Source organism: Sturnira hondurensis, unplaced genomic scaffold (genome assembly GCF_014824575.4).
Source record: "Sturnira hondurensis isolate 20B ecotype Veracruz unplaced genomic scaffold, ASM1482457v3 Scaffold0021143, whole genome shotgun sequence".
Classification (NCBI taxonomy): Eukaryota; Metazoa; Chordata; class Mammalia; order Chiroptera; family Phyllostomidae; genus Sturnira; species Sturnira hondurensis.
The window spans coordinates 4,681,408-4,708,096 of record NW_028093774.1 but is presented as its reverse complement, the minus strand read 5'-3'; the positions used below and the strand labels follow the sequence as shown (position 1 = coordinate 4,708,096).

Below are 26,689 nucleotides of genomic sequence, written 5' to 3'. Positions count from 1 at the left end.
AATTTGGGAGAAAGAACTGACCTGGGTGTTAGGCACACCCCTTAGCCCCTGCCCGGAGCCCCCTTCTGGCTTTGTCTGTTACTGGACTTCATAGTTTTCAAATAATGGTCATGCGACTAATCTTTGGGAGTCCTTGTGCATTGAATTATGAAGCATTTCAACAGGGTGGATTAAAACATTTCAAGCTATGTTAAAATCCTATTAGTTACAAAAAATCAGAATTTCTTTTAAAATGGAAAAACTTTTAGACTGGCATCATTGTTTCCGTGTTAATCCACTCAAAATCTGTAACAAGCTTAGTGTGAGTATAGTCCCCCACACACTGGTTACGCTTATGTCATGTGCCCTGTTCATCTCTGAGTTTTATTCATTGCGAGTCAGTTGTTAGGTTCCATTTGGGGAGTTTCTTGTATTGGTAGGAGTGTTTTTGCAGTATGTTCATCATTACTTTGGAAATAACAGTGTAGCAGATTTTGGCTCCTTTTTTACAAGTAAAACTCCTCAGTTTACTTCTGTTCTAGATGCCATTTTCCCCCAGCAGTATATTTGATCTGGATTCTTGTGGTTATATAGATACTTAGGTAGTGACAAAGTTAAACTCCTTGGAGTGGAAGGAGAAAAAATGTTTTCATTCGGTCACTTGCTTTTGGTTGCTTTTATTGTAAGACAGAATGTCAACCAACTCTGTTTAGAAATACATTTACTAAAGCAGTTTTTCTAGTCATGCTGATTTGTTTCAAAATTGCAGGCGTTTTTGGGCAGTAATTTTATCCAATTCCATTTGTAGTCCAGTTACAGCGCAGGGATCACAACCAACCCAGCCGCCGCAGAAGCACTATGGCATTACCTCTCCTATCAGCTTAGCGGCCCCCAAGGAGACTGACTGCCTGCTCACACAGAGACTAGTCGAGACTCTGAAGCCCTTCGGGGTTTTTGAGGAGGAAGAGGAACTGCAGCGCAGGTAAATACATGGAAATGTGTGATTCCTTATCCACATAACAAACTCATTTTGTGGCATTCTTGACTCAGAAAGTCAGGATTATTCTCCCAAATATGTCTGTTTCAGACAAGAGTGATACTTAGAAAAAACTTTCTACCTGGGGTTTCATTCTTTTAATTTTGGTTTTTGATGTTTTTGGTTGTTATAGTACAGAATTGTCAGGAGAAAGGGGACTGCCTCACCCAGTGCCTACATATAGTAACAGTGCCTACATGTAGCTAACTGCTCTATACTCTCATTCTGATACCTTACAAGCTCTTTAAAATTTAGGAAGCCACCTGTGGAAAACTTCATTCATTCATTCATTCATTTATTGAAAGATGGGAAGGGAGGGAAAAAGAGACGGAAATACCAATGTGTGGTTGCCTCTCGCACGCTCCCTAATGGGGACCTAGCCTGCAACCCAGGCATGTGCCTTGACTGGGAATCATTGAACTGGTGACCCTTTGGTTGGCAGGCTGGTGCTCAATGCACTGAGCCACAACCAGCCAGGGCAATTTATGCATTTTAGTAAGTAATGATTTGGAATAACAAAAAACTTAATGATTGATATTTCCTCTATCAACAGGATTTTAATTTTGGGAAAATTAAATAACTTGGTAAAAGAGTGGATACGAGAAATCAGTGAAAGCAAGGTAAGGTGACTTAATTATATATAAAATAATTTGCCAACTGAATATAGCAGTTGTCTTATGTAACCTGTTCTTGTTTGAGTGGATTTAAAGTCTTAATAACAATTTACAGGGTGGGGCAAAAAGTTTTACAGTTCATAAGGAAAGTACAGTAATTAAATAATACAAGAATAAACAGTGTTTCCTGTACTTACAAGTATGTGAAAGTTTATTTATTCTTGGTATTATTTTTATTAATTATTGTAATTTCCATATGAACAACTGTAAACTTGCTTTTGCCTTTACCTCGGATATTTTGTTTCTAGTTATTGTTGAAAACAGGACAATCTGAAGTGAACTCAATGATTTTTTGTTTTTAATGTAAGTACTTTTGGTTGCAGCATTTCAAAGCTGAAACTCAGTAGTTATTTATACACTTTACCAAAAAAGTAGATATTCTCCAGGAAAGGTACTTTGAAAATGTCTATGAAATATTTGAAAATCTGGTTACCTTTTTAAATATATATTTTATTGATTATGCTATTATAGTTGTCCCATTTTCCCCCTTCACGCCCACTCCCCCTGCACACACTCTTCCCCTTTAGTTCATGTCTATGTGTCATACTTACACGTTTTTTAGCTTCTATATTTCCCCTACTATTCTTGCCCTCCCCCTGTCTATTTTTTAGCTACCGTCTATGCTACTTATTCTCTGTACCTTCTCCCCCCTTCTCCTCCTCCCACTCCCCTGTTGCTAACCCTCCATGTGATCTCCCTTTCTGTGGTTCCACTCCTGATCTAGCTGTCCTCTTGGTTTGCTTTTGTTTTAGGTGTGGTTGTTAGTAACTGTGAGTTTGCTGTCCTTTCACTGTTCCTATTTTTATCTTCTTTTTCTTAGATAAGTCCCTTTAACATTTCATATAATAAGGGCTTGGGGGTGATGAACTCCTTGAATTTGATCTTATCTGAGAAGCACTTAGCAGTCATGGATGTAGGTCTTTGGATTTCATGACTTGGAATACTTCTTTCCAGCTCCTTGCCTGTAAGGTCTCTTTTGATAAATCAGCTGACAGTCTGATGGGAAGTCCTTTGTAGATAACTGTCTCCTTATCTTTTGCTGCTTCTAGGATTCTCTCCTTCATTTTAATCTTAGCTAGTGTAATTATGATGTGCCTGGGTATGTTCCTCCTTGGGTCCAACTTCTTTGGGACTCTGAGCTTCTTGGACTTCCTGGAAGCCTATTTCCTTTGCCAGATTGGGGAAGTTCTTTTTTTATTATTTGTTCAGATATCTTTTCCACTTGTTGCTCTTCCTCTTCTCCTTCTGGTACCCCTATAATTTGGATGTTGTAATGTTTAAAGATGTCCTGGAGGTTCCTAAGCCTCTCCTCATTTTTTTGAATTCTTGTTTCTTCATTCTTTTCTGTTTGGTTGTTTCTTTCTTCCTTCTGGTCTACTCCATTGATTTGAGTCCCATTTCCTTTCAATCACTATTGGTTCCCTGTGCATTTTCCTTTATTTCACTTAGCGTAGCCTTCATTTTTTCATGTAATTTGCGACCAAATTCAACCAATTTTGTGAGCATCCTGATCACCAGTGCTTTGAACTGTGCCTCTGATACGTTGGCTATCTCTCATCGCTTAGTTGTATTTTTTCTGGAGCTTTGATCTGTTCTTTTTTTTTTGTCTTGACACACCTGTTACATGGTGAGGGGCAGAGCCTTAGGTGTTCACCAGGGCAGGGGCAACCCAGTGGCTGGGTTGTGATGCTGTATGTGGGGGAGGGGTCCAAGAGGGAACAGTGCCACTTGCTCCGCTCCCAGCTGGATCTCAGTCCCCTCTGCCGCTTCCCCCAAGCAAACTGTGCCCTTCAGGTGCTATTCTCCGGGTGGGTAGGTGGGCTTGGGTGCGTTCTAGGACCCTGTGGGTTTCTCCAGCGAACTCTCCTGTGAGGCTGGGAGTCTCTCCCAGCACCTAAACCCCCACAGGTGTTTTTAGGTGGTGGTTTGAGGCTTTATTTCCCTGCTGGGGCCGTGGGTTGTGTGGGCTGTCTCCCCAATTTCCCCTGGTTTATCTGCGGGCCATTCCCCTCCGCAGTCTGCCACCGCACTGGGGCTGCCCGCTGCTGCTCTGTGTGCGGTCCGCCAGCCACCGCTTTTTCTTTGCCATGTCCCTTCTCTGCCCGACTCCGCCCCTCCTGGTCTGGATGAATGTTTCTATTTTAACTCCTTGGTTGTCGGACTTCCCTACAGTTCAATTTTCTGCCAGTCCCCCCCCCCCATGTTTGTCCTTATTTTGGTTGTGCGAGGCGGCAACAGTGTGTTTCTACCTGTGCCTCCATCTTGGCCAGAAGTGCTGGTTACCTTTTAAAAAGGAATCCTGCAACAATGAGCATTTTTTTGGTTTTCAGGTATTAGACTGAAACTGAATATTTCGTTTTTTGTAATAACATTTTGAGCTTCTAATACTTAATTATGAAAAATCACACACACAACTGATGAAGCCATGACTAGGTTACTGGTAAAGAAATGTCTTCTCAGAATCATGTGTGGAATTCATTTGACTTGTTAAAAAAAAAAACAATCCCCAAGTAGTGGTGGTTTCCACTACCACTTTTCCAGGGTAGTACCAGATGCATATTTACTCTGTAATACAGCTGAAAAATTGATGGGGAGAGTCAAGGCAGAAGAACACCTGAGAGAGGCTATCAGTGTAGAGGAAAAGTTAGTCTTTTGGTTTTAGTCAAATTTATAATTTTTTCCCGTTAAAATAGTGTGTTTGTATTTCAAGTAGTTGATTAAAACTTTAGCAGTGGAATATTCTAAATTGGGGTTCCCTAAATTACCTCTTCCTCATTAGTGTAGTTTGGTAAAAATGAGATTTTGGAAAGGAAGTTTTTTTGAGTTGAGCTAAATAAAGATATCCAAGTTTAAGTATGTTTTTACTCATTTATGGAACTTAGTGTTTCTTTAACCTTGTGTAGAAAACTTTGGTCTGTTTTAATGGCTTTTTCTTAGATGTTTAGTTTAAGTTTAAAATTGTGGTCAACTAGATAGGGTTAGAACTTAAATTTATTTAAATTTATTTAATGTGAAACGAGTATTGTCTCAACTGATGGTTTTGTTTCAGGTACTTGAGTGCCTAGTAATTTCCTTACCCAGTAATTCTTCTTATTTTTTTATTTAAAGTTTTTGTGTTTTAATTATTTTTTACCTTACAGTTGACGCTCAGTATTTTAGTTTCAGGTGTACAGCATAATAGACATTTATTTAAGTTATGAAGTGATTCCCCCTGAATCACTTTTGTTGTCTGTATTTCCTCTGCTGTACCTTAAAGCCCCGTAACTGTTTTTTATAACGGGCAGTTTGTGCTTTGTAATCCCTTCCACCATTTCTTTGTTCCCTCAACACCCATCCCATCTGGAGACCATTAGGCTGTTCTCTCTATTTATGAGTTTGTTTCTGTTTTGTTTATTTGTTTTGTTAATTTCACTTAGCATAATATCCTCTGGGTCCATCCATGTTGTTGCAAATGGAAAGAGGTGTGTTTTTTTTAACAGCTGAGTAATGGTCTGTTGTATGTATCACCACATCTTTATCCGTTTGTATATTAGTGGACTCTTGTTGCTTCCACATCTTGGCTGTCGTAAATAGTGCTGCAATGAACACAGGGGGGCGTGTGTATTTCGAAGTCCTTTTTTGGATTTCTTTGGATAAATACTCGGGAGTAGGGTTGCTGAGTCACGTGGTAGTTCTGTTTTTAATTTTTCGAGGAGCCTCCGTACTGTTTTTTGTATTGGCTGCGCCCGTCTGCATTCCCACCAAGAGTGCGGGAGGGCTCCTTTTCGCCACAGCCTCGCCAGCACTTGTTTGTTGATTTGTTTGATGACAGGTGTGTGAGGTGATACCTCAGTGTGGTTTTAATTTGCATTTCCCTGATGGTTGGTGATGTTGAGCAACTTTTCATCTATCTGTTGGCTTTCTTTATGTCCTTTTTGGAGAAGTGTCTATTCATATCATATGTTCATTTCGTAATCAGATTGTTTGGGGTTTTTTTGGTGTTAAATTGTATGAGTTTCTAGTATATTTTGGACATTAACCCTTTATCAGAAGTATCATTGGTGAATATCTTCTCCAGGTCAGTAGGTTGTCTTTTTGTTTAGTTGATGGTTTTCTTTGCTGTTCAAAAACAGTTTAGTTTGTTGTGGTCCCATTTGTTATTATTTCTGTTTTCCTTTCCTGAGAAGACATATCCCAAAAACTTGGTAAAAGGAATGTCAAAGAGATTACTGCCTGTTTTCTTCTAGGAGTTTTGTGCTTTCAGGTCTTACATGAAAGTCTTCAGTCCGTTTCGAGTTTATAACTTCTAGTGGATGGTATAGAAGGCGACCCAGCTTCTTTCTGTTGTTGCATGCACCTGTCCAGTTTTCTCAGCTCCTTGTATCACAGAGATTCTTTCCACCCCATCCCCAATTCCCGCCTTCTTTGTCGTAGATGAGTTGGCCATGTAGCCTGGGTTTATTTCCAGGCTCCCTGTTGGGTTCCGTTGGTCTTTGTCTCTGTTTGGTGGCAGTACCGTGTTTTGAGTGCTAGAGCCTTCGAGTAAAATTTGGTAACAGGTAGCATGATACCTCAGACTTTGTTCTTCTTTCTTAATATTTCTCTGACTATTTGGGGTCTTCTGTGGTTTCTGACCTTGGCTACTTCTAACAAATGTAATATTATACCTATAGATTGTCTTTTCTATAAGCGATGATTAAATATGTTTTTAAAACACGGGAAGTCCCAGAATCTTTACAATTTTTTCTAGGGTTTTTGACATTGAACCATTGATGCTGTATTTTCCAGGGCAAAGGGAAAAGTAGTCTGCTCTGGTACTCAGTGACTTGCTGTACTGAGTGACTGGATGGTAAAAAGAAATGACTGACTTAGCGCATAGTAAAATTATTTTTTGTTTGGGCACACATCACCCTTATCAACAGGGACAGTATGTACTCACCATGGAACTTCAGTGCCAGGGTCAGGAAGGTGTATTAAATGCTTTTCCCTTCTCCCAGTTTCTGGTGTTTCTTCTCTAAAAAGCCATCAGTGAGTATAGTCCTGCTCAGAATCGTTCTACCAAAGTCTTTTGGAAATCTAAAAATAAACCATTATGTAGCATTACTGGCCTCAAAGTACAGTGACTTTTGATATGGGAAAATTATACTCTAATGCAGCGATACTCAACCTTTTTTTTTACCTCATGGTATACATAAACTAATTACTGAAATTCAGTGGCACAACAAAAAATATTTTTTGCTGATCTGATAAGAAATAGGTGTAATTTTGATTGATTTACAAAAAAATAATAATAGTGATTACCTACCTTTTTTGCTCTAAAGTGACTTTTAAAAAAATCAGGTGCCTGTACTTGTATATGAGGATTTCTGGTACCAAGAATTAACCAATCAGACTCAACTTTATTATGCGCTGTGGTCAATAAGATGCAATTCTGTTAGTATATGACCTATATATTTATGGTTCAAGACAGAGCATTCATACTGGACAGCTGTTGTTTGATTGGCTGTTGTTACTTTTCATTCTGACTGTGAGGGAAGAGAGGTCACTGCTCATCACCAAGTAGCCAGATGTTGCGTGTTGCGAGAATTCTTGTGGTGCGCTGGCTGGAAATGGCTGCTGTGAGGTTGGCACCATTGGCTGTTTGGCACAGTCGTTGAATGTAATATAATCTTTTAAGGAATTAGAATGTTTTGTCAAATTGTAACATTCATAATTTATGCAGCTTCTTTGTCATGAAAAAAATCTGAATCATTGCTTCTGTGTAATCACGTGATCTCTACTACAGTCTTCTTTAAAGCAGCTTCCAGAACTGTGGGAAGACTCTAAAAAAGTGAGGGTCTTTACCAAAGAACACTCATTAGAGGTTGAAAATTGCTTGAATTTCAAATTAGATTGATATCACTGTGAAGGCCAGTATTTTCTGGAGCTTGTTTACTCTCTGTATAAATTTGCACTGAAATTTTATTTGGGTTGTTTTTAAAATGTACACTGTTACTTGAAATAATTTTCTTTGTGCTCCACTGGGAAAACAACCATTTTCTTGTTGTTTTAACAGAACCTTCCACAATCTGTAATTGAAAATGTCGGAGGAAAAATTTTTACATTTGGATCTTACCGATTAGGAGTACATACAAAAGGTAAATATCATTTTAATTATTTTGAAAAGGAATACTTTGTATTTCTTAAAAATTCTAATGACGTACCCATCATACAGCCTAAATGTGCTCCAGAGAGAGCAGGTCAAGGGACCTGAATTTGGTAAGGAGGGAGAAATCAGTTGATGCCTTCTGTACTGGTGCTGTTTATGCGGTAGGAAGTAAAACTTAAAATTCGGTCCCTCAGTAGAAGTAGCCATGACTCTCGGGGTTGAGCAGCCACCAGGGGCTGGTGCCCCGCAGCTGTGGGTTGTCAGGAGAGCCCTTTCCCATGAGGGGTTCTTTGGAGCAGCGCAGCCCTCCCTGCCGCTGCTTCCCCCTGGAGACTGTTAGCCTGGGCATCCGAGCAAAAACAGGCGAAAGCTTTTAGAAAGTACCTGTGCATTTTCTTTTCCCCATACTTGTATTATAGTTGCAAAATACAGTAAAGTAAAATAAAAAATGTTTATCTGCAGTCATTGATCGACTTTCACTATTTTCTTACTGACACTTGTAGTTTTTCCTCTGTGCAGAAAAGTGCCCAACAAAAATGTTACCACGGCAGGGAGCATTTGTTGGGTCTTTTCTTTGTACTGAGCACAGAGGTGGTACTTTCTTCGGCGTTCATTACGGTACTTATTCTGCAGCACTCTCAGTCTCAGGTAGACCATAGGGGCCGAGGCTCAACAGAGGTGGTGGGGCTCGAACAGTTTCAACCAGTCGTCTGGGCAGTTCTGGGTTCTTCTTGGGTGGGGCATCCTGAAGCTGTACTTTCAACCATTAACTGCTGGCCTCTGTGTTGAGAGTTACCTGTCAATGTATACGAGGTCTGTCTGGAAAAAGCCCAGCTAGTGTTGTTATAATGAAAATGACTTGCACGACATCCATGAAACCTGGCAGCCAAGGAGAGTGGACTGGAATGTGCATCTGTGAACAGTGGCACCTTCACTGTACTAGTCAGTGGGGGCGGGGGCGGTTGACACCGTCGGGTGAGCATGTGCACTGTGTGGCTGTCACATTCAAGATGGCTGAGTAGAGCAATGAATCTGCATCAGATTTTGCATTAGGCTTGAACATTTCTCTGTGGAAGCTATTTGGATGATTCAGAAGGCCACAAACTATGGGCAGCTGGTGATTGGCAGCTTCATCGTGACAGCGCACCCGCTCATGCATCATCATGTCTTGTGCTGAGTTTTTTGACAAACGTCAAATCACCCAGGTGACTCACCCAGGTGAATCTAGGCCCTACAGCCTAGATTTGTCATCCTGTGACTTCTGGCTTTTCCCCAAATTAAAATCACTTTTGAAGGGGAAGAGATTTCAGACCATGGTTGATGAGATTCAGGAAAATACAGTAGGGCAGCTGATAGCGATTGAGAGAACTGTGTGAGGTCCCAAGGTGCCTACTTGGGAGGAGACTGAGGAGTCATTGTCCTGTGTACAGTGTTTCCTGTGTCTTGTTAACTTCTTCAGTAAATGGCTCTATATTTCATATTACGTGGCTGGGTACCTTCTGGGCAGACCTCCTATGTTTTCTCTTCGATCTGGTATCCTTCCCTGTCCCCATCTCCCACTGCTTGGTGCCAGTAGTGTTCCGTGTGTTCTTCTGCATCATGAATATGCAAATAACAGCCTTCTTGATAGTGACTTGGCTATTGGCTTTGAGGAAGAGGACTCTGTTGACTTGATGCCACATTTATTTCATTTATCCCCATTTATGGTCCCAGTTACACTTCATTACTGATCGTAATTATCTCTCTTGGGTTCTCCCTACAGACTCAGTGCTGGCCTCCTATCAAGCACTACATTAACAGCAGACACCTTACCATGGTCTGCCTTACTGGATTCTTGTCAGTGGGTCTTCCTGCCGTTGACCCCTGTAGGGCCTGTTTAGGGGCTAGCTGCCAGCCTAAAAGCACCAGTCACATAGTACAGAAGAAAACTTTCTTTGTTTTACTGATGAACAAGCGTGTGGCTAATGACATCAACATACTGGGTCTGTTCTCCACCGGTTCTCTCTGGCCACCATAAAGGTCCTATCTGGGTCACCTTTCTTTGCCTCCCAGTTCATTCAGGCCACTGCAACTGGAGGAAGCTCTGGGGAAGGCAGTCCCATTAATTAGAGTCATGTTATTCCTGTACTGACCAGTAAGTGTTTTGTTAAGGGGAGGGTTGAGTTTTTAGAGGCTCGCCAGTGAGATGTTAACAGAGTCTCAACGTCAGATACTTTACAATAAGATGCAAATTAACTTTCTTGAAATAGTAATTAATGCTTGATGGGCTTAATCTTTTTTTAGGTGCCGATATTGACGCTTTGTGTGTTGCACCAAGACACGTTGATCGAAGTGACTTTTTCACCTCATTCTATGATAAGTTGAAATTACAGGAAGAAGTAAAAGATTTAAGAGTGCGTAAATGGGGTGAAAGGGGAAGATTTATAAAAATTAGTTTAGTCAATTGAGTGAATTTTATGGTATAGCCATCATTTTTTGAACCAAGTTTGCCATACCTTTTTAATTGCTTACCCTGTATGTTTACATTTTAATTCTTTACAATAAGTCTGAAATCATAAATCTAATTTTGTGTACAAAGTAGAAAACAAGGCAAACAAAATAAGTGTTATGCATTTTGGCCACGATCACATATCTGAGTTGCAGAAATCAAAGATTTGAACTTTGGTTTGTCTAACTTAAGAGCCTGGTGTGTTAAAGCTAGTTGCTGAGGCATTAGACTACCTTATATTTAAACAATTTCAAGTATTACAGTCGTTTAAAAGCACTAAAATTAGTATAGGTCTAATGTAGTTTCAGAGACATTGAACTTGTTTGATTTTCTTACAGGCTGTTGAAGAGGCATTTGTGCCAGTTATCAAACTGTGTTTTGATGGGATAGAGGTAAGGTGAAGTTCAGATAGACAGTTTTTGCTGTGTGGAATTTTAGCCTGTGTAGGTTAAAGACTTCTTTTGAAGTAATATAATTGATGAATTGGTGTGATATTAATAAGAATTACGTTTTTTAAAATATTTTATTTATTTATCTTTAGAGGGGAAGGGAAGGAGAGAGGAAGGAAACATCAATGTATGGTTGCTTCTGGTGCATCCCCTGCAGGGAACTGACCCCTGCTGGAAACTGGCCTGCAATCCAAGCATGTGCCCTGACTGGGAATCGAACCGCAATCGTCTGGTTCACAGGCCCACGCTCAATCCATTGAGCTACACCAGCCAGGGCTAGAATTAAGTTTTTAATGGAAGTGACTGCCTGTTCTGTGTAGAATACCATTTTTTTAATCTTTTAAAAAAGAGTATAGTGAAATTAGGGGCTCAAGTATAGACAAATGCCCTGGCTGGTGTGGCTCAGTGGATTGAGTGGGGGCCTGTGGACCAGAGGGTCGCCAGTTTGGTTTCTCGGTCTGAGGCACATGCCTAGGTTGCGGGCCAGGCCCCAGCAGGGGGTGTGCGACACAAGACCGCACACTGATGTTTCTCTCCTGTTCTCCCTCCCTCCCTTTCCCTCTCTAGAAATAAATAAATAACCTTAAAAAATAAATATAGACAAATAATGAAACTGACAATGAAATGCTGCTATAAACGTTTACTTGGCAGTTTTTCCATATGTAAATTTTGTATACTTTTAAGTCTCATTAAGACAGTACTATATATTTTTGTAAAGAGGATTTTGCCTTGACTTCGTTTAAATAAAACATAAAGAAGTTGAGAGAAAATTGTGTGATATTATGCATGCTAAACTATTTTCTGATAGGGGAGGATGAATGAAGTCCCAGTTCTTGAGATGCTGTGCGTTTCTTTTTGCCTCTGTCAACATGTGTCGTGAAAGTAATTGGGACAAAGCTGCCGGTGAAGCAGCTGTATTTAGTACTTTCCCCACACATAACGATGCTGATGGTGATAGTGAAGATTATACCATTTTAGAGTTGAGAATAAATGCTTTGTGGTTTTGCAAAAGAAAGGTTTTTTTAATTTTAAGATTTATTTATTTTTAGAGAGAGGGGAAGGGAGGGAGAAAGAGAGGAAGAGAAACATTGACATGAGAAAGAAACATTGATTGGTTGACTCTCACATGTGTCTCACTGGGGACCAAACCCACCACCTGGGCATGTGCTCTCGCTGGGAATTAAACTGATGACCTTTCACTTCGTGGGACAACACCCAGCCAACTAAGCCACACCAGTGAGGGCTAGAGGTGTTTTCTGTAAGTGCTGCCCAGCTCAGTCATCCGTGAAAAGCCAGATGGCCACCCTTTCTAAATGGACACACAGTGGCATGTGAAGTGGAGAGTTACCGAGTCGAAGCAGTTTTGATTTACTGTCGGTGCTGGAGTGATGGGACGGCCCGCTCCTCGGAAGGAACATCACCAGCAGAGGGGGGTTTTGTGGGGAAGCCAGCTCAGTTGTGAAACTTTATTCTTGTTTTTAAAGTCAGTGTCATCACTGAGTTGCTTTATGAGTTAATATTTTTGTGAGCATATAATCTTTATTTCTGTCTAAATTAGGGCTCTGGAACCCGTTTAACTGGGGAACTCCTGCTGTACCACAAGTACTGTTTGTGTACAGTTTTTTCTCCTACTGTAGGTACACATGAATAATTTTTCACAACAAGCTCTTAAAATATTTGTTTTTAAAGTGGTTTTCTAAAAGGCTTGTTTAGTAGCATTTCAAGTTTAGAAGTATGCAATCATACCTTCAGGAGTAATTAGCAAATTTTTGCCGTTTCTTTGAACGCTCACCTTTTCTTGGAGATCCTTGCATCCTATAAACCTTCAGAGTCAGCTAGTGTTCGTTTTTGTTTTCTTAGTTAAAACTAAGTTGGAGAAGTGTACTGTGATAGAGTAGATTTGTAACTTCTTAAGTAAGGAGCTTATTTTTTTACTAAAAGGTATATTTGGGCTAAATACAAGGATATGACATTATAATTGTACAACTTATAGTATATAATCATTTTACAGTACATAGGGAGAACTAAGGGAAGTTACCCAGTATATGAATTTAGCAAATTAAGTAAATTCAGTTAGATGCATTTAATAAACTTAGTAAATCAAACTTAGTAATTATGATTAAAATGACAAGTAGATTCTGTTTCATATTATTATGTTTTAACATCTGATTAAAATAGTTATGCTATGAATTAATAGTGTTTGGACTTTTGGAAGCATTGCCATGTTTATAATTGAGGAGAAGATCTGTCTTTAAGGAGTGCTGTTTTCTTTTTTCTACTATATAATTTATTTTTAGAGCCAGAGGTAGGAAGGAGAGAGGGAGAGAAACACCAATGTGTGGTTGCCTCTCCTGCGCCCCCTACTGGAGACCTGGCTCGCAGTCCAGGCTTGTGTCCCACCTGAAATTTGAACTGGCGACCCTTTGGTTCCTAGGCTGTCACTCAATCCACTGAGCCACGCTAGCCGGGGCAGGAATACTGTTCTCTTTTTTAAAGAAATGCTCTAAAAATAGTTCAACAGATACAGAATGTTAAGTTTTGTTTTTATTTTAGATTGATATTTTATTTGCAAGATTAGCACTGCAGACTATTCCAGAAGATTTGGACTTACGAGATGACAGTCTGCTTAAAAATTTAGATATACGATGCATAAGAAGTCTTAACGGTATGTCAAAACCTACTTCCTTTTGCATATTAGCAGTTTTGTCAAATGTGAAACAGTTTTCAACTCCCGTTTTGTAACGAAGCCTTTTATAGCCATATTATTTATCTATAGTGATTCAAATTAAATGTGCTTTACTTAATAGTTAGACTCTGGAGGCTATTTGGTAATTTATTTTACTCATCTTGCACTTTTTAAAAAAAATCCTGAAATAATTGAAAGATGTCAGATACTGGCACTCTGTTGGCCATGTTGTGGGTCTCACTGTGTAACCCTAATTACTTTGGGTGTGCTGCCCTTTGTAATGTTTCCAACTGTTGTGTTTGAAAGGATTGCCTTTGAACACTCTATTAGCCTTACTTGTTACCATGCTCTTAAAGAACAATTCTTGGAAATTTAAGTGGGTCAAGCCATCTTTGCTATGTTTGGCCTAGGAGGAAGTTTTAGTTACAGATTGGAAGTTTGAAAGCAGGCAGATTACAGTGCAGATTTTCTGGTTGAGGATAAGGTTTGTGACAGGAGACCAAAGTTTCACATTGTCTCTTTACTAAATTAGTATTACAGATTGTGCCAAATAAGGTATTATTTTAGAATTTGAGGTTAATCTCAGAAAATTAAAAGAAATATTATCATTAAATTTTTGATAATTTAATGTTTTGTTTTTTCACTCCTGTTAATCAGGTTGCAGGGTAACCGATGAAATTTTACATCTAGTACCAAACATTGACAACTTCAGGTTAACTCTGAGAGCTATCAAACTGTGGGCCAAACGTGAGTTCAGAATTTGTTGGCTAGCTTATTAAAAATATTTACACTTTTGTTCAACACTAACTTCTCTTTTTGCTTTTCCCTTATCAACAGGCCACAACATCTATTCCAATATATTAGGTTTCCTCGGTGGTGTTTCCTGGGCTATGCTAGTAGCAAGAACTTGCCAGCTTTATCCAAATGCAATAGCGTCAACTCTTGTACATAAATTTTTCTTGGTATTTTCTAAATGGTATGTGTTTAGATTATATTAAAATAAAATTGATTGTAGACACTGAAGTTTAGTCTTATTTCTATGACATTTCTGTAGCTGATTTCAGATTCAAATTTTAGTTCATGATGTAGCCATTTAGGTAGTCCTGGGGGAGGGGGCAGATTGTGTTGTATATAAAATGGTAAACTTAATTACATTCCGTTCCCTAGCTTTCCCAGGATAGTAAGGGAGTTGCTATTTGTACTTTTGTGTACAAATAGCAACTCCCTTGTAAGTTTATTTGTAAGTTTACAAATAAACTTACCCTCTAAATAAACTCTGAATTTTAGCTGTAAAATCTGTAAAATCCAATGAATTGGTAGGCTAGAATATTAGTTACTTTGGATACTACCATTTACTCTTTGAATTCTTCTAAATCTATAGGCCCTTAGCTTCCTGTGATTTTTTTTCTTTTAGCTGTCCATTCATCTTTGATAAAATATTAAGATACAAACATGTATAAAAAGCTTTTAAGAATAACCGTTAAGTGCTTGGTAAAAAGCGATTGACCATCCCTTTGATATTAGTCATTAACCTTGCAGAAATTTTTTAAGTTCCCTTGTGTCAGCATGTTCATGTTTATCAAACATTATTTCTTTTAAGAAAAGTAAGATAAAAGATTATTGTCATTTTATAGTCGTTGTTTTGGCCCCAAAGCTTAGGGTTCTTGCTTTTAATCACATTGATTTTAGAGATTTGTCTTCCCACCCTATTCCAGCCAACTCCTAGATCTCCTCTCTAAAAAAAGTCTTGTGTAGTTATTTTATAAAATTCAGAGTTTTTGGATGCAGTTGATAATGTGGACCTATGCAAAATTAACACACATTCTGTTATTTACCAAGTTGATAGTATTTAATCATACATAACCAGGTTTGATGAGAATAACTAAAGCATGTCAAGAGTTTTTCTTAAATGCTACACGTACATAGCAGATTCTACTTTTAAGAAGTAATCTTGACATTATGCATAGCATATGTTTCCCAGTTTCTAATGTCCTCTGTAAAGGACTGAAGTAGCTAATTCATAGGGCGCGTCTTGAAAATAGCGTGTTTGCGTCACAGTCAGTGCACATGCTTACAGCCTTTGTGTCCTGAGATGGAGGGAAACTTTCCTAGTCAGTTTTTGTAGTTATTTATACTTTGCCTATAATGTTTACTTTTTCATTCTCGTTTGTCTTTGGGTGGAGCTAGTATAAAGACAGGATGTTTGTCTTTCAAGAGGGATTTATCCTGTTCAAGGTTGAGGTGAACATGTCAGTGTTTTAGGGTAGTCCTTTGAGAGGCAGAGAAGATGTTCAACTTCAGTCTGAGAAAGCTACCGTAATTTCATAGAGGAGAAAGTATTTCAGGTAGTCTAACATCAACAGGCATAAAAGATTGTCTACCAAGAGAGCCAAATGAATAAAGGAGGGTCACATTCACAATGCTGTATGTTTAACAAAGTACGTTTAGATGGTAATATCCAAATCTTATCAAGAACTACAATCTTTTCAAACAGGGAATGGCCAAATCCAGTGCTATTGAAACAGCCTGAAGAATGCAATCTTAATTTGCCTGTGTGGGACCCAAGGGTTAGTGTATTATTTTTTCCCCTACAAATTCACACTGCAATAACAAGTAAAAGTCATCTGCATAAACTTCAGGGAGACTTTCCATCCTTCTACATATGAGTGGACATGTTCGTATTATACTCTTTTTAGATAACCTCCAATATAGTTGTCCTCTGATGTGAGAAGCATAATTATGTACCCTGTAAACTACATTTAATTGTACATAGTTTATAATATCAAGTTCACTGACAATTTATATAGAACTACCTTGTAAGTCAAAGTTGTGTGGGCATTTGTGCTTAAAAAAAATAAAAGGATACTAAAAATCCCTGTTTTTTTTTATTTGATCTAAATATTCTGTTAAAATTGAGTTGTATAGGAAAACTGTTGCTTAATGGTTACCTGTGACAGATACTTTCTAAGAAATATCACTTTGTTATGATGTAATTTTAAAAATCGGTGTGAGTATTTCAGATTACAGAAACACAGCTGGGCTAAAGAGGGGCTTCCATTCTGCTTCTTGGGAAGTTAGGGTCTTTCCTGCTTAATCAGTTTAAATGTTAACAACGTGCACTTCACTGATGGGTAAAATACTTAGATTTGAATAAGGATTTATAGGTTTATAAAATTCTATTCCTCTACATTGTTTTGCTATCACAGTATCAAAAGTATTGTCAGTTTTAAGTTCTGTTAATTATATCAAGCTGTGTATTTAAGTTTTCCAAATCCCAAGGCATTTTTGGAGGGATGTGAGTTTACAATTTTCTTCATGGAAAGATGCCACTTAGTATACGGATTAAGATGAACAGTATTAAATCATTTCATTATCTCTTAAAATGATCCCAACATGGATAATGTAGTTTCACCATGTAAATTAAGCTATGTAAATTAAGCTTAGTCTTTATAAGTTGAGGGTATATTAGAACTTAAGTTCTCATCTTGTTTAAAGTTTGTTTTGCACAGAATATTGAAGTATGACATTCTCAAAAGTGTGTGCACCCCCGTTTCTCTTGTGGAGAACAAGGAAATCTGACCCCGCCCACTGCCCAGGCAGAGTCCCGTTTGCCCGCCAGGCACACTGTCTCTAGTGAGGTGGCTGCAGCAGTGGTGCCCGAGTGGTTGGGGCAGACGGTTCGTCCAGACCAAATCCGATTCTGTAAAGAACTCCCTTAAAGACAGTGTCTCCTTACATGGTTTTCTTTCTCAACTCCAGCTATGAATGAAATAAAATTTAATCGTTGGTTCAGTTTTAAAGGGTAAAAAGTCCGAGTATCTGTTGCATATGTACTTGAAGAAACTGATTGGCTGTTGTTGTATGTAGGTAAACCCCAGTGATAGGTACCATCTTATGCCTATAATTACACCAGCATACCCACAGCAGAACTCCACGTACAATGTGTCCGTTTCAACACGGATGGTCATGGTTGAGGAGTTTAAACAAGGTAAGTGGTCATCCTTCTGCTCTCCTTTATGCACAGAGGGTTTACCTAGCTGTCGCGGGCCCAGTAGTCGGGTCTGCAGTTTAAATTGAAGAAAGCATTCACTGAGGTGGATTTTAGTGTTTTTATTCATTGATTACGATATAGATTTGTGTATTGACTTGAAAAACTTAGTTGAATTCCCTTTAGAGAATTTATTTTTTATTATATTTTGTGAGATTAACCAATATTTAAAGTCATATTCTTAGCAGGGCCTTTAGTGGCTGGGTTAGTGCCATGCGATTGCCATGTGAAGCTTTGAATGCTACTGTAGTTTGTCTCCCCTGGGTGACAGGAGATGTATTTTAGCAGGCTGTATTTTTGGAACGAGCTTTAGGCGAGAGTGGGTCCAAACTACCTATTTTGCAAAAACCTCTAGAGGTTTCTGAATCCCAGTAGCACTGTTAATTTGAGGGAAGAGCTGTTGCCAAACAGTTTTTGAGGGAAGTTACTGGAACAGGGTTTTTTGGTTTGACGGCTCTCTGTTTGGGCCATGGAATCCACTGTACAGCGACCAGCTTCAGACTCAAAGTGTAAATCTCTTTAGTCTAAACAGGCTCTTCGTGGGAAGACGTTGCTATCCACTTAGAATCAGCAGGGAGCATGTTTCTAAAAAGGCAAAAAGCTTTGGGGAAGAATTTCTTGGGCAACTACGGGGCCTCAGTTTTTGAGGAGAGTCATTCTGTGAGCATGGCCTCGTAGAATGATGCTAATTTACCAGGCACCTGTCTCTCAAAAAATTCTCTCGGTTTTTGGAAAAGTGTATGTATGTAAGAATCTTCATGCTCTAAAGCCATAGACTAAAATTGCTTTTCGTTAAAATTATTTTAGGGTTATAGTGAACGCATGTGGTATGTTTAAGATCTTTAAAACTCCAGCTTGTGAGACTGAACCATGCAAACATTCTAATATGTTTTTAATTTAGGTCTTGCTATCACAGATGAAATTTTGCTGAGTAAGGGAGAGTGGTCCAAACTTTTTGAAGCTCCAAACTTCTTTCAAAAGTACAAGTATGTATTTTAAGGCATGTTGGACATGTTGCTCTCATAAGTAATGGTTGCATATGTGAAATCTCTTCTTGCTAGACTAATGGAGTTTTGAATTTTCCTTTAAACATCCTCTTAGAACTTTTCTTGTCACAAAGGGTGTACTGTTTTTAGATATGCCCTTTATTTTTTTATCTGTCAAGGTAAAGATTGGCCCCTACTACAATTTTGCTGCCTTCTGAAACTGATCTACTGTTACATTTGTAGCAACATCAATTCGTAGGCACATGTTACTCCTCACCCAATCTCAGAATCTGCATATCCTGGCAAAGGAGTGAACTGTTTAAAATCTGTAGTTAATATTTTGTATTAAGCTGAGTAATTTCAGGAAATTATTTATCATTAAGGTTTTCTATAACATCGGCAGAGCTATTAAAATGTCAGTATATAGTCCAATATTTTTAATAGTTACAGTGTATAGGGTTGCCCTACACTTCCCCCTAATGTTAATAAAGCCCCTGCAAATACTTTTACAAAAATTTTTTTTGGAATCTAAGTGGGGGTAATAGTTTTTACTAACGGTTTTAGTATAATGGTTTAAACACCTTAGTACAGGTTAAAAGCCTGATTGTGTTGGTTTTGATGAAAATTGTAAGTTACAATAAATCTTTTTTAAAAAATGGACTTGCACTTTTATTTGCCCTGAGCTGAAAATTTGCCAAAGGCCCACTTAAATTTTTTTTTCTTTAATGCTTGAAACTTTCCTGACCATTTGATCTTGTGGATTGTGTTTTTGTAATAATCGAAGCAAGATTGCTCTATGCTATTTCCCCAATTAAAACAATAATGATGACCATCATGACGTCTCTGTGTTTTGTTTCTGTATCTTTTGCATGAAAAGCAATGGTGGAGCCAGCTTAATTGTTGTGTTCTGGGAGCACTGCTTTGTCAGTAAACATTTAAATAGTGTAACACAGAATGCTCTTGTTCCTCACTCACTCCTCATATGTTGTGCTTTTCCATTTGGCAGATAATTTTTCTTTGTTTTTTATTTGAGCCATTGTTGAGGAAGTACTTTTGAACAAACTAATGAACACATATTCTGATACTTTAAAACTACATAATAGAGTACACAATTACTTCTATGGAGAATAATAAGTTGGTTTTGTAGAAAAGCATCAGCATCTCTTAATTCCTGAGAATCAAAGATGAAACCAGATTCTTTTTCCTATCTCACTTCCTTACAGGATGAGAGGTGGGTAGAATGAAATATTTTAGAAATATTTTAAAGTACTTAAATGTCTTCCTTCACTTTAAGAAAAATTATTGTTGAAATTGAACAAATGTTGATAGTGTTACTCATTTAAATAAATTTGTATTGCTAGAACTTAGAAGGTTTTCTTAAAGCTTGCTTAATCTCTTAAAACTTTTAGGGTGTTAGCAGTCTATGTCAGATAGTACCTGTGAGCTCAGTTGACTGATGAAAAGATACATTACTCTCTTTACTGAATTCTCTTGAAACAAATCATTCTACGTTCTCACAAATGACTTTAAACATAATTAGATGTAAGGATGTAGCAACAAATAGGAAATTATATCAGAAAAAAGTTTTCAGCTATGAGCCTAGATTTTAAAACATGGTAACAATAGGCTAATTTGATCTATAGCAAATTGTATTTCAAAAAATTTTCCTCAAATTTCTAGTAAATACTTTTATTAGACTTTATACTCAGCAGCTGTGTCCAACCCGTGGCCCAGGATGGCTGGGAATGCAACCCAACACAAAACCGTAAATGTACTTAAATTTAAGCCTCTTCTTTTTTGTTTATTTGTTTTTGCTCATCAGTTTTCATTAGTATTTGTGTATTTCGTGTGTAGCCCAAGACAACTCTTCTTCCAGGTGGGCCCAGAGACGCCAAAAGGTTGGACACCCCTGCAGGGAGTCACGTATCTGAAATTTTCTGCTTAACACAGTGCAGTACTCCAAAGATTGGCTGTACGACTGAATTGAAGTTCCTTAGTTTTTCCTTGAGTCCATGTTGGTTAGATCTTATCTGAAGTATATCCTGCAAATATCTTTTATGTCTAGGATTTTAAGTTGTGTCCCCTACCTGCCTACCATTCTTGGAAGGGAGGGAACCGTGGAGGAAATCTTGTCTTGCTTTTTAAGATGAATCATCTTGCAGAAGAGATCAGTGTTCCTTGTGAAAAGGGGTGGCATTGTTTTCTAAAATTTTAAATGGGCCTACACAAGTATTTTTTGTGTTTTTCCTTGAGGGATACTCAAATTGACGATCATTATTGACAGGAAATGTGAATACTTACTCCAGGCATTTCGTTTCACTAGGAGACAAGGGAGGAGAGGTATTAGAAGAGACAGAGTGTTCTCTGAGGTATAAGGTTAATAGTTTGTGATTTCAAGGAATGTACGTGCATAGGATATGTTAGCCTTAAAATATTTAAAAACTAAAAACAGTGAACTGTAATTTGGTCCTCAGTTACTTAAAGATGGAATTGCATGGGGTTTTTTGCCTAAGAGATCATTAAATTTTCATTGAACATTTACATGAGGTATGATCTGCCCAGGCAAAATATTAATGTGATGAAATGGCCAGGAAATCTGCTTACTTACAGGATGCTTTTGGGGGGATAAATGGTTATTAAGTAATGATAGCAACTAAATTAAGTGTTCTTAGGAGTTTTTAAATAGATTTTACTTCATACGGGATACACTTAAGTTTATTATTGGACATTGATAACCTTTCAATTTAGGGACAAGTTCCTCAGTATTACATGAAGACTTGAAAATGTCTCTTGAAGGCATCTGAGCCTCGTGGGCCTGGTGGTGGCACTGTGAAATAGGGGGTCATGTGTTTTGGAACAGCAACGTAATAGTCAAAATTAGAAGTACTACTTAGTCTCTGCTCTGATACAGATTTGAGGAACTAATTACCAATTTCGATTTTTAAAACTTAAAAACTGAGTCTGGATTTTTTTTTTCAGTTTCTTAGATGGATGAGTCTTTGTTTTATAAATAGTTCCTAAGAGCAGGTTATTTCTATTAAAATTAGTTACTGTATTTTTTCTAACACTTTAACTGTGCTTAAATGTGGCTCAGTAAATGACATTGAACCTCAGCATAAATACTATTTAACACTTTAAGCTGTGTTGAAACAAAAGCATTTGTATGCAATCAGTGTTCAGAGTAGATACACTCCCCCCATTTTAATAAGAACCAAAGTTGAGCTTTTAAGCTTCAAAACCTGAAACTTGGAATTGACAACAAAGTCATGCTTATATGGGTTGTATATTTGCCTTAGTAAATAGAGAACATGGTACATCATTTAAGCTTTTGTTGGAGACTTGGGTGGTCATTAAGAATGACCATTTTAATGCTGCTTATTAGCTAAAGCAAGTTAGAGAAGGCAGGTTCGGTCCCTAAACTAGGTGAACCCAGACAACTTTGCTTTTGTTGAGGTTTTTATGCTTTGTGTACTCCGTTGTCTCCTGTTGTAAGAGGCACTTTGTCAGAGGGCTCTTCCTCCTCCTGCCTTTCCCCCTTTTTTTTTTTTTTTTTAATGATCTGTGCCCAGTTTCCATTTCCCAGAAAGCTTGGAATAAGGTTACTGATCTTACTAGGATTTTGTTTGATTTAAAAGCATTTAGGGTCTTGAGAACAGGTTTCTGTGTACCTAAAATGCATGAGCTTTAGAAAGTGCTTCCATGTGATTTGTTTGGTCCATCTGTGCTTGCTCTGTGTACAGTTGACCCTTGAAAAATACAGAGGTTAGGAGCACCAAACCTCCCGGTGGTTGGAATCTTTGCATAACTTTGACTCTCCCAAATTTGAACTACTGGTAGCAGGCTGTTGCCTGGAAGCCTCACTGACAACCTTGACAATGGGTGAACGCATCTTTTATGTTAGGTATTGTATACTCCAGCCTTACAATAAAAGAAGCTAGAGAAAAACGTTATTAAAGTCACACAGAAAATACATTTACAGTGTTTATTGAAAAAAAACCTGCCCAAGTGGACTTGTGCAGTTCATACTTGTGTTATTCAAGGGTCAGCTGTGGTTTGCTCCACGTGAGGCTGAAGAAATTGAGCTGGTGAAGGAAGTATTGACACTGGTCTGTGTGGGTTCAGACTGCATATTCACATATCTGACTGTGCGTTTCTGTACACATGTTACCTCTGTTGCTGAATAGTTAAAAATACTTGGAAGTTGACTCATTTGAATTTCACAATTCCTGTGTCGTTGAGACCGGTATTATCCGTGCAGATGTGCCCAAGCAAGGCCTAGGTCTGGGTTACGCAGCTATGAAGAATCAGAAATATTTTCTTTCATATACTTTTGAGCATAAATAATCAAATAGTCTGTTTTGAGGGAGTTTGGTTAAAAAAATGTTTAAATTAGCCAAATCTTCAGTGTCCCTTGCCTGAATGCCTTTGGTGGGGAAGGGTTGGGGGGTTGCTAATTGGACCGAGGCAGCTAGTTTTTTTCTGGGTCCAACTCATACATTTGCATTTGGCCAGAAGTCTTCATTTATAAAACGTGAAAGATAATGTTAGAATAAAGAATAAAGGAACTTAATCTTTGGTCTAGCTCTGACTTCTCAAACCGTATCCACACCAGATAATGGTGTTGGTTTGCTTTTTGAAGTCAAGTTCCGCGGGGAAGTTCGGCTTCCATCACCTCCAAAATGGGTTCTGTAGGAGAGTGTATTGGACCGAAGTGTTTCAGGCCCAAGAAATGAAGTTAAGCATGAATTATACTTGAGGTATAGTTTGTTTTAAAAAGATTTCAAGGAGATATTTGATCATGATGGTATTTTCTAAAATTAAAACTTTTTCTCTCATGTCTATGAAATTGATATCTGCATAGAAAGCAGATTCTTTGATGCTCTCACATTAGTGGTATCTGCTTCTTTGTTAGAGAAATTTATTCAGGTACTTGAAAAAAGTCTTGAGGCCTAACCTTAGCGTTAATGACTTGGGTTTAATTTTCACTACCTTTACATTCACATTAAGAAGCATGATGTGTTTGATAAGTGTTTTTTGAAGTTATCAGTGTCTTATGTATACTTAGCGATCCTTTTGTTGTGGCTACAACCTCATTGCTTTGTTTCCATTGAAATAATCTTGGTCTGGCAGATCCTGTCCTAGTGAGCAGCCGGTTGACTTTGTAGGTAAAGCACCCACCGCAGTCACTGAGCCACAGTGTCGGTGCATGTTTCTGCGGCGTTCTTGAGTTAAGCTGCTTTCTGGGTAATTATTCATAATGTAATTATTTTTCAGAGGAATTAGATTTGCCAGTAGTTACAGGAATTTGGGGCTTTAGCTTCTATGATTTTATGTACATACCGAGATTGCGGTTCCCCCTTGCTAAATTGATGCTGATATATAACTCACGAAGCTTATCATAGTATGGTTTAATGTCCAGCATAAAGCACTTAAATAAAATAAATAGCATGTTGTCTTTATCTTCAAAGGCATTATATTGTACTTCTAGCAAGTGCACCAACAGAAAAACAACGCCTAGAATGGTAAGTACACGATTAGACTTTACAGAAAAAATAAAACTTCAAAGTGAATCAGATAGCCACAGAACAGTAGGAGATGAAAGTCCTTAAAACATTCAGTTTGGTTCTATTCATAAAAGGGGCTTTACTCCTAACAATAGAAGTATGGGGGTTTGGGGATATTCACGTGCACCTGGTTTTCGTTGTTTGCCTTATCCGCGCATCATTTCCTAACTGTATGTTTAAAGTGCTTTTAAAAAAAAGGGCTTTAGTTTAGCGTACTCATTTTTTTTCTTTAAATATTTGTTAAGATATCTTTTGTAAACTTCCTAGTTTGAAATGCGGTTTGATTCTTTTCTCCCCCCGTCTTCTCTTCAGCATTTTTGGGTGGAGTGTAAGGCTTTGGTTTTATCCATGGGGTCCAGACAGTTGAACTGCCCCCTGTGTGTTTAAGTATGCTTTTTCATAATACTGCTTAGCATAAACATTTATTTGATTGTGTTTTATTTCACTTTTTTAAATTAACCAGAATTATTATTAATACTAAGTGACATTTGTTCAGGGTGGGCTTGGTGGAATCAAAAATCCGAATCTTGGTTGGAAGTTTGGAGAAGAATGAATTTATTACACTGGCTCATGTGAACCCCCAGTCATTTCCAGCGCCCAAAGAAAGTCCTGACAAGTAAGCAGTCTTCTGATTTAATCTGGTCTCTTCCCATTTTCAGCTTTTACTTATAGAAGCATCTATAAGCAAATTTTAATAACAGGTCACTATTTTAATGTGTGTATGGGACTCAAAACCAATTTGAGATTGGTAGTGTATGTTTTCCTAATCAGAATCATTGAAGAGAAAAGTTATTCCTTGAGAAAAATTTACCACTGAGATAACTGATAATGGTCTGTAATGAATGGGTGCCTTTTAATTTCAGTTTCTGCAGATCTGCCCATTAGCATTTCTTACCGTTTCTCCCTTGTCCTGTTTTGTACAGTGGTTATCAGAATAGCTCTTACACCAAGCGTCAATTTTTGCTTTTTGTATTAATTTTTTAAAGATAACATACGTGGATTCAACCTTGTAAAAATCCAGTTTGTGATGTATTCTGGAGCATTGAGAAGATACCCCCAAAGCAGGCCCACTTCTACTTTCAGGTGTCCTTCATAGGTCAATTTCGGGTTTGCTCGTTGCGTGTTGTCTGGGGTTCTGCTCTGCTCTGTGTGCTTTGTTGCTTTTGGAGGGTTGAAGGGAGTTCTAGTGATGAGCTTTATTTAAAAACAATATCATTAAAGAAAGATTGAAGGTGCAGGTGAGCAGGTCATTTAGGGTTGTGCTGTAATAGAATGGCTGTTGCTCTGACTACTTATCCAGGTTATTTTCTTCGGCAATCACGTAAAAAAGTGTGATTTGAGCTGTTCACCATCTTTTTGTTGCTGCAGTCGCATTACTGAAGGACCGTAGGGTCCCTTCAGTAGATGTGCCATTGGATGTTCGCAGGTCGCTGCAGTCCCCTTCTGCTCCTGCGGCCTTGTCCTTCGCGGCTTTTGATGGAGTCTTCACGGGTTTTTCCCAGAGCCCTGACCCTTACATCCCTCTCAATTGAGTTTTAATATTTAAGGAATGTGAAGTTCTAGTACAGCTTTTGTATCTAGAATATCCTCTCTTGTTCCACATTTTTTCTGCACTATGTTAATTCCCTTTCCTTCCTTGGTTTGAACATAATTTGTCATTGTTTACAATGAGTCTGGTGCTTTAGGGTCATCATTAAGAAAGTTGGCTGGCGGGAATGGGTAACACGAGTATATTTGTCCTGGTGTTCTGGTGGGTTCTGGGTTAATGGGAACATAAGGGACAGGTGTGGGGGAGGGCTTCGAGTTTTGACGGAGTTTTCGCTTAGAAGTTTACTTAGTCTGTACATTTATATTTCAGGTTTTGCCACATATCTCAGGTTGTCATTCGCCTTGATAACTGTATTTTTATGAAATCCTGATAAACTATAGTAATACTCTTCTTACTTTTCAGGGAAGAATTTCGCACGATGTGGGTGATTGGGTTAGTGTTTAAAAAAACCGAAAACTCTGAAAATCTCAGTGTTGATCTCACCTATGACATTCAGTCTTTCACAGATACAGGTATATCTCTGCTCGGGTAATCAAAACGTTTGAATTTGTCTTCGTGTATAATGTGATATTTGTAATAACTATTGTAAGTGGGAATAGTGAACAATAATTCTTAAAATAATCTTAATGTTTTGGGGGTTAGTTAATTAGTTTCAGTATTGTCTAATAGATGATTTTTTTTCCTGTGGTGGCAGACTTAAAGTTAAGTAGAACCACCTTAAATTTGGTTTGTCCACAATTACATACTAGAAACCACCTAGATGTTTGATTATCCAGAAGACCGAGTCTGTGTCTGACTGCCATGTGAATCTTAGAAATGTTTGGAGCTGAACTTCTGGTGACTTGAAGGAAATTTGACCTGTCGATGTAGATGCAAATGTTAACTCGTGGGGGCGGTAGGATGTTTAGAGGTTCCCTCGGGAGTGGCCTGTGCCCTGAGACCCACGGGTAGTGCGCCCGAAAGACCAGGTGGTAGATGTGGTTGGCAGAGGCTCAGGCTGCATTGTGTGCCACCTTCTGCGGGACGGGTGAGTATGCCTAGGGTCGGCAATGAACTGCGTCTTTCTTCGGGACTAATCTTTCTTTCAGACATCTCTCCTGTTC

The 26,689-nt window shown here is 38.4% G+C and overlaps 1 protein-coding gene across 4 annotated transcripts in view; it reads left to right on the top strand.

The window, feature by feature from the left end:
• Positions 1-26,689, top strand: part of PAPOLA (poly(A) polymerase alpha) — a 62,315-nt gene that overhangs the window by 14,032 nt on the left and 21,594 nt on the right. For all 4 annotated transcript variants that reach the window (XM_037031593.1, XM_037031595.1, XM_037031594.1 and 1 more), the window contains exons 2-15: positions 788-961; positions 1,569-1,635; positions 7,724-7,805; positions 10,100-10,209; positions 10,643-10,696; positions 13,307-13,418; positions 14,097-14,186; positions 14,277-14,415; positions 15,934-16,006; positions 17,307-17,427; positions 18,389-18,473; positions 23,942-23,995; positions 24,534-24,653; positions 25,989-26,098. In XM_037031593.1, the coding sequence (XP_036887488.1) occupies positions 788-961; positions 1,569-1,635; positions 7,724-7,805; positions 10,100-10,209; positions 10,643-10,696; positions 13,307-13,418; positions 14,097-14,186; positions 14,277-14,415; positions 15,934-16,006; positions 17,307-17,427; positions 18,389-18,473; positions 23,942-23,995; positions 24,534-24,653; positions 25,989-26,098 (1,391 nt within the window). The remainder of the gene's footprint in view (positions 1-787; positions 962-1,568; positions 1,636-7,723; positions 7,806-10,099; positions 10,210-10,642; positions 10,697-13,306; positions 13,419-14,096; positions 14,187-14,276; positions 14,416-15,933; positions 16,007-17,306; positions 17,428-18,388; positions 18,474-23,941; positions 23,996-24,533; positions 24,654-25,988; positions 26,099-26,689) is intronic.